The sequence below is a fragment of the Lepus europaeus genome, chromosome 4, assembly GCF_033115175.1.
Source record: "Lepus europaeus isolate LE1 chromosome 4, mLepTim1.pri, whole genome shotgun sequence".
Taxonomy (NCBI): domain Eukaryota; kingdom Metazoa; phylum Chordata; class Mammalia; order Lagomorpha; family Leporidae; genus Lepus; species Lepus europaeus.
In genome coordinates this window covers 144,803,435-144,816,091 of record NC_084830.1, presented here as the reverse complement: position 1 = coordinate 144,816,091, position 12,657 = coordinate 144,803,435, and the positions used below count along the sequence as shown (strand labels likewise).

The window sequence follows — 12,657 nt, the reverse complement described above, 5'->3', positions numbered from 1 at the left end:
GTCACAGCCCTGCCCTCAGCCGGCCGCAAGTCCCAAGTGGAACGGATTCTGGACCGATGCGCCTGAGCCCCCTCCCTGTGGCTACAGGGCCACGGCTGGACCGGGCTTCCTCTTTCAGAGGGGTTGCTGATGGGCGAGGGCATCTGGGAACCCGGGGTGCTTGGCCTGGCACTGGCAGTGGGCACAAGTGAGCCCTGCAGCATTGCATTTGAGCCAGGCAGGTACGCGCTGCCCTTAAAGAAATGTCCTGGTCTGACTGCTTGACCAGTCAGGACCCTGGACAGGGCCGAAGCCTCGAGGCCTGGCTTCCCTTCTGACCCAGCGGTGGCCCCTCCTTCAGCGGGAGCGAAACCGGAGGCCTAGGAGGCCCGCAGAGCAAGGTCAGGATTTTAGGTGAAAACACACTTGGCGTGGAGTCTGGCCCAGGTCCCACGGGCAGGGGAAGGAAAGGTGCGGCTGACCCCGAGGCCTCAGGCCACTGCCACTGTCAAACTCAGTCTCTAGGCCCTTCATCCAGAGGGGGAGGAAGGGCCTCTCCTGGCCAGGAAAGCTGGTTTTCTTGTGTAAATGCCATTGGGGCCTCGGGTTTCTGGCCTGGCTGGTCTCATCCTACAGCACTGCCAGAGTTAATGCTTAACCCTTTGTGGGGCACAACAGTCTTCTAGAACCTGAGAAAGGGAAGGCAGTCACAGAGGAGAGATTTTTCTTCTTTTAAAATACCAATACCAGCCCTCTGCCCTACCCCCCCCCCAGGTATTCTGATGGAAATTTCTAGGACTTCCTGGTTGGTTGCTCCCCAGCAGGGGGTGGGGAAGCTGCACTAGGTGGAAGAGGGGGAGGCCCCAGCCCTGACCCTTTCCTTCCCGCAGGCCCTGGGGACTGACAGCTGGGGCAGAGACCTGGAGGGCAGCCCTGTGGTTTGGAGGCCCCTGATAGGGGCAGAGCAGCTGGGGGCAGGCTGAGCAATGGGGCTTTCCTTGGGCAGGCTGTCTCCAGGAGGAGAGTTGAGTCTTCCAGAAGTCGGCCTGCGGGCAGAGGTGGGGAACCAGGCCGAAAATTGGGGAGCAGCTGGTAGGCCTAGCCCAGCACTGGAGCACGGAGAGGTGCTGCCCCCAGGGAGCCGGGTCCTCTGCCTGCCAGCAGGATGCAGATGCCATCCTGAAAGTGTCCGTTGTGGGAGGTGCAGCCAGCTTTGCCCAGAGGCCAGGCTTCGCCTCTGGGGAGCTCTGCCATGCCGGGCCAGCAACCGTTGTTGCTGCCCTGAGCCCTACCAGGGTGTGTCTGTCCTGGAGAGCCTTGCGGGTGGGGGGTGGGGTGAAGCTGCTGGTCCCAAAACAGGTGGGTGGGAGCTGGGGTCTGGTAGCTTTGGGATCGACTAGGAGGGAAGGCCTACACTTCAGGGAGTGGAAAGTTCCTACCTGTACTTACGGGGAAGGGAAGTCCTTGTCAAGGTCCCTGCAGGTGCCTAAAGATCAACCAATGAGGATCAGACCCGCCTCAACCTTTAACCCCCATGCCCTGAATCTAAAAAAGGAGCCCTCCCAATCTCTGACACGCGACTTCCCCGGCCCCCCGCTCTGTTGCTCTGTTGGGGCCGCGGAACCTCGCCCGGGAGCGGAACCCCAATAAAAGCCTGTGATTTAATCGATTCGTCTGCCTGGGAAGATTTGTTATGCGCCGGACACCTTGCAGGATCCAGCTGTCAGCTCCTGGTGACCATTCAGGACATCCCAAGGCCTATGTGGAGACAGGGCCTGGGAGGAAGAGGTGGATGGCCTCCGTCTGCAGCTAGTCAGAAAGTGTCCCCCTACAAGGTCTTAGATAAAGAGCCCACACCCCCATCCCCATGAGAAGGCAGGATGTGAAGATGCGGCGTGTACTTGCCCCACACGTTGACACATGGGTCCTTCTGCCCTGGGCCAGGGGTGCTGCTGCAGTGGTCAGAGTGCGCCCACAGGATCCGTGAGATGCCTGGTGTGGCCGGGGTCCGAAATGGCGCGTTCTGTATTCAGACCATGATGGCAGGTGTGGTAAAATGAATAGCACCCAAGGACTTGGGAGATAAAGCAGGGGAAGCTGAAGAAACGGGTCTATGCCCCCCCCATCTTGAGCAGTGTTTGCAGCCCGCAGACCCCCCCCCCCATGCTGGGCCTGCAGGCGCGGGGGGGGGGGGGGGGTTAGCCGCCCTGCTGGGCCAGGTGCCTGCCCTCTGCCTTCTTCCCGGGAGGGGGAGCCGATTCCGCATCCACTCCTAGCCTCAGAAACATCGCTGCTCCCGCCAGCTGGAAAGACCTCCTGGCCTCTGGGACTTGTCTTGCAGAAGAAATGTGTGTAATAAATTCTCTTTAAGAGCAGGAAGTACTGTTATCCTCAAGAAAGTAAGAGAAAGAGATGCCTGTCGAGTGGTGTTTTTTGTTGTGTCTGGTGGTAGGTTGACTCTGCCGAGGGCGCCGTCCAGAGCCTGAGCCCGGGTTTGGTACCTGATTTTCACTGTGTTTGCTCTCAGGTCCCGGCTCAGGAAGGGTTTTTCTCATAGAAGGGATCCCTGAGTCTGTGCACTGGCCGTTTAGCCTGGGAGGGGAGGTGTTGTGACGCTCTTGAGCCTGGTCTGGGAGTTCCTGGCTCCAGCTTTATGCTAATGTACACCGGAGGAGGCAGGATGCTGGCTGCTGTAATTGGATTCTGACCACCCACCTGGGAGACCTGGAGGGAATTCCCTTCCAGCTTCAGCCCAGTCTAGCCCTGGCCACTGCAGGCGTCCTGCTAGTGAACCCGCAGGTGGGAGCCCTGGGTCCCTTTCTGTATCGCGCTCTCATTCCTCTCATGTAAATGAGTAGATAAGCAAGAGTCAAGTTTAATAAAGAACAGACACTCCAGACCTTAAGCCAGTGACAGCCTCTCTGGGTCTCAGTCTCCCAGCTGTGGAATGGGACTGTGGTTAGACTGTGGTGTAAAGCACTCAGTAGAGGCCTTGGCATGCCTTAAGGGGCAATTGATTTTTCACTGTCAGCTATGATTTCTTTATTTACTTAAAAAAAAAAAGTGTATTTATTTGACAGACAGAGTGGCAGAGAAAGGGAGAGACTGAGGGGCAGTGGGGGCGGGGCGGAGAAGGAAGGGATCTTCTCTTCACTGGTTCACTCCCCAAATGGCCACAACAGCCAGGGCTGGGCCAGGCCAAAGCCAAGAGTGCCAAACTCCATCCAGGTCCCATGTGGTACAGGGGCCCAAGTACTTGAGCCGCTTTCCCAGGCGTGTTATTGGGAAGCTGGATCAGAAGTGGAGCAGCTGGGACTTGCACGCTGTGCTCCGATACAGGATGCTGGTGATACGGAAAGTGGTAGCCTAACCAACTTGCAAGGACACGACCTCTACCTGTTCTTCCTTTCTTTCTTTCTTTCTTTCTTTCTTTCTTTCTTTCTTTCTTTCTTTCTTTCTTTTTAAGATTTATTTATTTATTTATTTGAAAGAGTTTTAACAGAGAGAGGAGAGACAGAGAGAGAGAGAGGTCTTCATCCGTTGGTTCACTCCAGTTGGCCACAACGGCCAGAGCTACAGCAATTCAAAGCCAGGAGTCAGGGGCTTCCTCGGGGCTCCCACATGGGTGCAGGGGATAACCCGCTGCGCCGCAGTGCCGGCCCCTACCTGTTATTTCTAACAAGATGGTTTTTAAGAAAATAGTTGTGATTAAAAAGGAGATTATCAGGGCCGGCGCTGTGGCGTAGTGGGTAAATCCACCACCTGCAGTGCCAGGATCCCACTGGTTGGTTCGAATCCTGGCTGCTCCACTTCTGATCCAGCTCTCTGCTGTGGCCTAGGGAAGCAGTAGAAGATGGCCCAAGTCCTTGGGCCCCTGCACCCACGTGGGAGATACGAAAGAAGCTACTGGCTCCTGGCTTCAGATCTATGCAGCTCCGGCCATTGCAGCCTTTTGGGGGATGAACCAGCGGATGGAAGACCTTTCTGTCTCTCTCTGCCTCTCCTTTTCTCTCTGTGTAACTCTGACTTTCAAATAAATTAATTTTTTAAAAGGAGATTATCTTGGTCAGGACAAACTCTAGAATGGGCAAGGTAGCTTAGCTCTACCATGGGACTCTTACGTGGACAGAGGTCCAGGACAGGCGGACTGGGACCCGGGACCGAGTGCTCCTTCCCCCCACCTCCTGGGAGAGTCCTGTGAGCTGGCTTCCTGGCTGCACTCTCCCTGCTCTCACACCAGTCCTCGGGTTCATTCGCTCATTCCACAAGGGCTTTGTGGGCACCTGCTGTGTGCCAGACACTGCCGCAGGTGGGCACAGTCAGAACAGGGAGAAGCAGGACGTGAGCCGTTTCTGTCCCATAGCAGCTCAATGGTTAGCACAGAAGGAACCGCCTCTCGGCCCTTTGGCTAAGGTCAAGTGTAGAGGGGTTGGACACTCAACAAGGACGGACACAAATCAGGGATTCTGAAATTCTGTGAAGTGCTGGAGCCCTTCCTGTGACTAGCTGAACTTCCTCCTGGTGCCTGTTGGTCTCAATAGCCCAGGACACCTGCGGAGAAAGGGAAGCAGAGAGTCAGGTCCCCGGGGGAAACGTTGACATGGTGTCCACCACTCGCGTGGTTCTGTACTGGAACCCTCGGGGTGCCTGCTGGCCGGCACCAGTGGGAGTCACCTGCTGTCTGCCTGTGTTTGCTTTGGGAGGTCATTCCGACTCGGCGGAGGACTTTCCTGCAGAGCCTGTTTGTGTCCTTCCTGGGGACACAGGCATGGCGGAGGAAGCCAGCCTCCAGCCTCGGGAAGAGGGCCGGGAGGGGCAGGCCAGCGTCCCCACAGCCGCCAGAGCAGGGGCTGCGGCCCTGGCACCCCTGGTGCTCAGAGGCCTTTAACCGGGCTCCGCCGCCTTGGAAGGAGCCACAGCAAAAGCCTCCCAAGCAACACAGAACGGGGTTGCCAGGCACTGGACCTTTGAAGACACTTGTTGGTTTTCTGCCAAAAGAGAGAAAAGGAGTAAACATTGACGTTCTAGGAGCAGAGAGAAGAGGAGTAAACATTCACGTTCTAGGAAAAGTGCTTGTTTTCCAGCCTCCAGCCTCCTGCCACCCCATCATCAGTACTTTATTCTTGTAGTTTTCATAAATCATTCAAAGGAGTTTGAAAAGAGTCATTAAACCTGTTTCCAATCCCAACCCCGAGCAATTGAGAACAACAAGGTGTTCAGGTTACACTCGGCTGCCAGTTTGTGGATGGGTTTTATATAAATGTCCAGAGCGCTGGGAGGAAGCAGTGCGCCCAGCTGCCTGGCTGTAGCCTTGGTCAGCAGCCGAGGAAGGTGGCGGCTGACCCTGAAGGATCGAGTTATTCAGCGTCCGAGGCCCAGCATACACCAGGCCCTGTGCCCAGCCTGTATGTCTGCCCTGTGCCCAGCCAGACACCACTGAGCTCACCTTTCGGTGGGGAAGGCGTGGCAGGAAACCAGGAGATCCTGACCCAGGGGCTGGGGGAACGCAGACAAAACCCAGAACTCTGCAGTGTTGGGGACGGCGTCCCCTGGCAGATGGGGCTGGACTGAGACCCGAGTGGGGACACTTGCTGGCATCACCTGGGCAAGGGGTGGAGTGTGTCCCAGGCAGGGCCCTTGCTTGAGAAGGGGAAGCCATGCTTGGGGTGTTGCAGGGCAGCTTGCAAAGGTCACTGTCACATTTGCATAGTCTCTTGTAGAAGCCACGTGTTTGGGTGGGAAGTTAACTCCAGGGCACTGGGTGGGCCCCTGGGAAGAGGGCAGGGAGGCTGTGGGGGAGTGCTAGACTCGGCCCTTGTGCTGGCCTGGGTTCTTCTCCCAGTGTGTGGCTCTCTGGCTAACCTGGACCAGGCGTTTGGCCTGGTGCTTTATGCCCGTATCCCACGGTCAGAGTGCCAGCTCCACTCCCACTTCCAGCATCCTGCTATTGTGCATGCTGGGAGGTAGCAGGTGATGGCTCAAGTAGTTGGGTCCTTGCTACCCATATGTGAGACTGTCTGTCTCAAAAAAAAAAAAAAAAAATTCTTAACAAATAACCCAAGTCCTCCACTGTAAAATAGGAGTAGTAGTAATCCTGATATCCCACAGATGGTATAGGGACTAATAATACATTGCTTTTTTTAAGCATTTATTTGTTTATTTGAAAGGCAGAAGACACACAGAGAGGGAGAGACGGGAAGACAGATCTTCCATCCTCTAGTTCACTCCCTAAATGGCTGTAACGCCCAGGGCTGGGAGGAGGCAGGCGCTCTATGCTGTTCTCCCACGTGGGTGCAGAGACCCAAGCACTTGGGCCATCCTCCGCTGCTTTCCCAAGCACATTAGCAAGGAGCTGGATCAGAGGCGGAGCAGGCAGGACTCAAATGGCGCTCCAGTAGGGGATGCTGGTGTCACAGGCAGTGCTGGCCGGTCCCAGGGACTGTTTCCAGGGGTCCCTGGCGCATAGCAGCTCTGAGCGCTGGCGCTGACATGATGACAGCAGTGCCCTGGCTGAGTATCCCTGACTGCCTGCTAGGGCTGTCAGCGTCCAGCCTGTCGCGTGCTCTGAGAGCCAGGGCACGCCGGGAACGCCCTCAGAACCACACCCTGGTCTCCCCGACTCCCTAACTGCAGGGTAGAAGGACTCAGGTTGAAGCCAGCTCCTGAGTTCTCAGTGCCCGGCCTGGGCCCAGGTCAGCACCACCTCCCTGCAGAGGTGGCCCGGGCCTCCCATCTCTTTGACTCCGACATGGCCTGGGCGCTCATCTCCAGAAAAGACGCCTTGGCTCAGGTGCCCTGGTTGGGGATTCCAGCCTCGGCGTGTGTGGCGTGTGTCTCTCACGCTGCTCTCGAAGGTGCAAAAAACCCTGATGAGGAGCCAGCCAGGGGCTGAGACATGACTCGGAATTCCCCAGGGAGGCCCTTGTGGGCAGTGCCAGGCACGGAGAACCTCAGCACAGCAGCAGGACATGTGCAGGAGCGAGGCCCACGTGCAGCAATCAGAGTGCCGGGAAGGACACGGAGGAGGCGGGGACAGGACAGCGAGCCTCAGTCAGTGACCAGGAGGGACAGTGAGTTCAGCGCAGGATGAGAGAACAGCAGGGGCTTCTCCCCCACCTTTGCTTCTTGGGAGGAGACTTACAGAGGGGCTTGGGGATTGACTTCTGGAGCTAGAATACTGGCTGCTCCCAGTGGACGGGTCCCCTGTGGCACCAGAGCTGTCGTGCTGGGGATGTCACAGCGCCAGGCTGTCTTGAGTCACTGGGGTTGGCTCACTCCTGCCAGGGCCTGTGCTGGGACCCCTGGGGAAATAACCCAGGCCCAGCCGTGCTGGGCGTGACTGTCCAGGCCGGGGAAGGCCTGGACCAGCCGTAGGGCACCATGGAAGCCCCCAGCGCCTGTGTGTTCTCTGTCTTAGCTGTCTGACTGCTTGCTAATCAGCTATGCAAATTATGAGGGCTGCGAGATCTTAGCCACATTCCAGTCTTCTGTTTAATTAGCATTTAATCGTAATCTGATTTTAATTTTTTCACACTGGTACCCTAATTAAATGTTAGGGTGTTAGTCTTAACAATTATGTTATATTGGCAAATAGAGTCTTCAAGAAACTTGACCTTTTTCAAGCCAGCGCCCTCGCAAGCTGGATGCGCTTGTTAATTACGTTCTGCGGGATGCGGTTCCCAGGCTGGCAGTGCACCCCTTCCCAGGCCTTCCTCGTGGGTACGGCCTCGGTTGCCTCGAGACACACAGAGGCAGCCGGGGGACCCAGGAGAGGCGGCTGCTGACTCAGTTTACCACAAGCCTCTGGAAGCCCCAGGAAACGGACGGGTGACCGGATGCAGCAGTGGATGCTGACTTCGGGGAACAGTGTTTTTTTTTTTTTTTTTTTTTTCCTTTAAATGGTTGTTTATTTGAAAGGCAGAGACAGAGAGAGCGAGCAAGACAGATCTCCTACCCATTGGTTCACTCTCCAAATGCCAGGGCTGGACCGGGGCAGGTTAGAGCCGGGAGCCAGGAACTCCATCTCCTGCATGTGTGCTAGGGACCCAACTATTTTTTTTTCTTTAAATTTGAAAGGCAGAGTTATAGAGGCAGAAGCCGAATGAGAGACAGAGAGAGAGAGTCTTCCATCTGCTGGTTCACTCTCCAAATGGCCGCAACGGCCCGAGCTGAGCCAATCCGAATCCAGGAGCCTGCAGCTTCTTCTGGGTCTCCCATGCAGGGGCAGGGGCCCATGGACTTGAGCCATCGTCTACTGCTTTCCCAGACCATAGCAGAGAGCTGGATCGGAAGTGGAGCAGCCAGGACTTGAACCGGCGTCCATATGGGATGCCGGTGCTTCAGGCGGTGGCTTTACCGCTGCACCACAGTGCCGGCCCCACAACCACTTGTAGAGCCATCACTGCCGCCTTCCACAGTGAGCTTAGCAGAAATCTGGAATTGCAAGTGGAGCCGACTGAGACTGAGGCATTCCAGTGTGTGATGTGGGTGCCCACGCAGTGTCTTAACTGACGTGCCGAGTCCCACCCCTGCAGGCCTGGGTTTGGAGGCTGGTCTTCAGCCTTGAGGTGGTTTCTCTGCCCCCGTGACATGAATCTTTCTTTAGCTTGTGATCTTCAGGTGCGGAGCACTGGGATTAGATACCTGGGCACCTCACCTGGGGCTCATCCCACAGCAGTGAGGTCAGGCAGCTGGGGCAGAGGGCAGTGCCAGGGGCAGCTGGGGCAGTGGGCAGTGCCAGGGGCAGCTGGGACTGGGTTTGGAGCTCCTTGTGGGGTGCAGGTGGGAGCAACAGCTGGGACACTGGGGAGAGCAGTTCCCCACTCCGAGTGAGCAGGTGCTTGGGTGTCAGCTGGAGGTGTGGGGCACCCCCGTGTCACCCCACCACAGCAGGGTGGGAGCATGGAGCCCCTGCTGGGTCAGGGGACCGCGTCCTTGTCCTCGAGTGGACTCGGTGCAGAGTGACTGCCCCTCGGCTGTTGGCACGAGGTCCTGGCCTCTGTGCTGTTTCACGGTGCCGCTTGTGCCTTGCTGTGTGCATGTGTAACAGTTTTAAATGTCCCGTGGAAACTCCCCCAGCAGTCACACATTCGGAGGCATTCGGAAGCCTTTGCGCCCTCTGATTCTGTTTGTTAGTAATTCCTCCATCAGTCCTTTTTAATGTGGTCTGTATTTTCTTCCAGTTTCTTTATTTTAAAGATCTATTTATTTAGGGGACAGAGTTAGAGAGAGAGAGAGATCTTCCACCCGCTGCTTCATTCCCCAAATGGCTGGAACACTCAGGACTGTTCCAGACCAAAGCCGGGAGCCAGGAGCTCCATCCAGGTCTCCCACATGGGTGCAGGGGCCCAAGCTCTTGGGTCATCCTCTGCTTTCCCGGGCATTAGCAGGGAGCTGGATTGGAAGTGGAGCAGCCAGGACTCAAAGCGGCGCCCACATGGGCTATGGTGTCACAGGCGGCGGCCTGACCCCACTGTGCCACAGTGCCAGCCCCTGCTGTCTGATTTTTTTTTTTTTGTCCTCTCTCTATGAGTATTTCTTCTTCCTTAGATCTGCTCCCGTCCCTTGCTCAGGGTCCTTTAAGAGGTCGGGACGTTGCAAGTGCATCTCATCTGTGCACAAAGCATGCGTGGGGTGTGCAGAAGCCAGGTTCTTTCTCAGACTTCCTGCTTTTGTTTTGTCTTGTGATCTGTCAGTGAGCAGAAGGGCACCCAGGCTCCACTGACCGGCCTCTCCTCGGGCCTGCGAGTGACCGCCAGCGGCCGTCTGAAGCCCCTCTCCCCGCTTGCTCCCGCAGGTTTTCCGCACAGACCTGATCACGGCCATGAAGGTCCCGGACTCGTACCAGCTCAGCCCGGATGATTACTACGTCCTGGCAGACCCGTGGCGGCAGGAGTGGGAGAAAGGTGTGCAGGTGCCCGCCGGGGCGGAGGCCATTCCCGAGCCCGTGGTGAGGTGAGCCAGGCGGGCGAGACTCCTTCCTGACGTATCCCCGGTCACTGTGCGCTGCTCTCGTCCAGGGAACCGTCGAGGGGCTCCCGAGGGGCTGGCAGTTTGCCTCTGAGCTTGGCCTTGCCTCTGGAGCCGCACTGCCTGGGTTCCAGTTGCCTTTCGGTCCAGAAACGACCTGCTCTGGGTCTCAGCTTCCTTCAATGTGAGACGGGGATGCTAACATCCACGCCTGCCTCCTGAGATGACGGGGCGGGGGGCAGGGGAGCGACCAGCCCCCCAGGCGCCCCTCTGCTGGGCCTGGGGTGCACGTGGGTCCTGCCTGAGCTCCCCAGCCGCCTTCTGCTCCTGTGGGGCCCAGACGGACCCCGGTGTGCCCTCGCAGGACGAGGAAGCCCGTGGCCGTGGGCCTTGGCTCCTGCAGCAGTGCCGAGCACTCCCTTCTGCGCCCTCAGAAACCCCCCAAGTCACCTTGCAGGGCCGAGGGGCCCGGTGTCCCCCGCCTTCCCCAGCCACCACCTGCCTGACCTGGGCACTTGGGTTACTGGCAGGCCCTCCTGGCCTTGGAAGCCCCGTGGCTCTGCCTGGAGCCCGTGTGGACCAGGCCGTCCCCTCCCTGTCGCTCCCTGGCAGCTGCACCTGTGTCTGACGCAGACACCGAAAGCCTGCCTGGTGCCAGCCCCGTGCTGGGCACGGGGTCACAGGCTCAGCATGTCCTCTGGGCACTGGCGGTCAGGGAGGACTCCTCCTCCTCCTCCTCCTCCACCTCCTCCCCTCCCCCTCCCCCCCTCCCCCTCCGCCCCCCCTCCGGTGGCTCTGGGTAGGGTCCTCTGCGAAGGTCTGGGCAGACCCACTTGGAGGCGTTTCAGCCTCCTGCCTCTGCAGACCAGACGACCGTGAGCGAGTCCTGCTCTGTGCAGTGGGCGTGGTGCTGGTGCCCGCCTGACACCGAGAGTGCCGGCCAGGGCCCCGGGCCGGGGGGGGGGGTGGAGAGGACAGGCCGCCCGCTGGGTGGAGAACAGTGGGTCCTGATGGGGCCTGGCCGAGCCCTCCATCCTGTCTGAGGTCAGTGTCAGGTGGTTCCGGAAACACTCGTGGGCCTGGGTGCTGTACCTGTGGCCGTCCAGAGGGGAGCACCTGTTCACGCTGCCGTGGTTTCACTCACTGCGCCCCCAGCATGTGCCTAGCTAGAGTGCCACGAGCCTGGTGCCCCTGGCCTGGCGGTGCTTTTAGGAGGGGAGGGCCAAGTAGTGTGTCAGGGCAGTGTCTCGGGGGATCTCATGTTCCTTCTTGCCCTGCCCCCCTCCCTCCTGAGCAGCAGCCCCCGTGCCCACAGTGGCCAGAGGAGCTCCGTCCCCGAGTCTGTGCTGTGCTGAGCCTACTGTGCTCACCTTCCCCGTGGAGGCTCTTGCTGGCCTCAGCCCGTGTTACTGCCCCCATTTCATCGCTGGGAAATTCGGGGGATTTCCCTGCGTGGCCACCGGGGCCAAGGGGGCGGGGCCAGGAAGTCACAGGCTGCAGGAGGCAGCCCTGGGGTGTCCCTGTGAGGCCCGGAGCACCCTGGGACATTGGCTCTGGGGGCCACCATCCCCAGCCCCTCTGGGGACTGGGACCGCAGAGTCTGAAATCAGAGCAGTGCCGGCCTGTGCCTCCCCCTCTGTGTGGTCAGGTCAAAGGCTTCTGCTGCTGGGGGTGGGCCCCCCTGCTGTGGATCTCCGCCCCGCTGCGGCTGAGGGGGAGACCCTGCCCAGCGTCAGCTCCACCCGCACCTGCTAGGAGACCGGCTCTCCGAGCCAGCCGGGGCAGGCAGATGAGATGAGACGGGCGATTTCTGCTGAGAGTTCCTTAGCCCCTGCTCCCCAGAGAGAGGCCTGGCCAGGTGGCAGCAGACGGGCAAGCAGGTGTGGGGAGTCAGGGCGTGGGCGTTCAGAGGGCAGCCCTGAGCCCTGACCGAGCACGTGCCACGGGCACCTGCAGAGCTGCGTCACGTGGAAGAGCAGGCTGCCTGCTCAGCCCCAGCTTGCCAGGGAGAGGCAGAGTTGTGTTGCCCCGTAAGTACTCACGGCGCGTCCCTGGTGCAGGCATGGCGGTCATGTCACTGTTGTCACCCAAGGCCCCCCGGGACGTGGGCCTCTCCTGTGGGAAAAGGGGTGCCGAGCCCTTTCCCTCGCACCCCTACACTGACCTGGGCCTCGCTCTGGGCCCGGAGGCCTTTCTCTCTCCCTGCTCGGACCTCCCTGTCCCCTCTGGCTGACACCCAGGAGGCCTGCCCGCAGCGGCCCTGCCTCCCCTCCCCAGTCAGTGCGCTGAGTCACAGCCCCTGGCCGCCCTGCCCCCGGCCCCAGGAGGCCTCTCGGGCCAGTGAGAGGCCTCTCAGGCCTGGCAGGGCTGACCAGATAGAGGGCAGGCTCCCTGGCTATAACCATGGCAACTGGAGGGAGCTGGAAGTGCTGGCATGGGAGCCAGAGCCGGCCCACAGCCGAGCCGAGGGGATGCTGTGCCCTCCCAAGGCAAAATGCCCCCGGTGTTCTGTTCCAGGGGCGATACCCTGGGGTCTCACGACACACAGAGGGCACACACACAGCGCTGACCGGCGCTGGGCGCTTGTCACGGCCCCACATGTCCGTCCGCGCAGCCCTCTCAGCAGCTGTCTGCAGGAGTGCTGGGGCTTTCCCAGAGCCACACCCTGCGTGGTGGAGCTGGGCTGTGATGGTGCCGCACCCTGGCCAG

The 12,657-nt window shown here is 59.2% G+C and overlaps 1 protein-coding gene across 12 annotated transcripts in view; it reads left to right on the top strand.

Moving 5' to 3' along the window:
* The window catches only part of JADE2 (jade family PHD finger 2), a 126,693-nt gene that overhangs the window by 92,253 nt on the left and 21,783 nt on the right, over positions 1-12,657 (top strand). For all 12 annotated transcript variants that reach the window (XM_062189129.1, XM_062189128.1, XM_062189127.1 and 9 more), the window contains one exon: positions 9,776-9,933. In XM_062189129.1, coding sequence (XP_062045113.1) covers positions 9,776-9,933 — 158 coding nt within the window. The remainder of the gene's footprint in view (positions 1-9,775; positions 9,934-12,657) is intronic.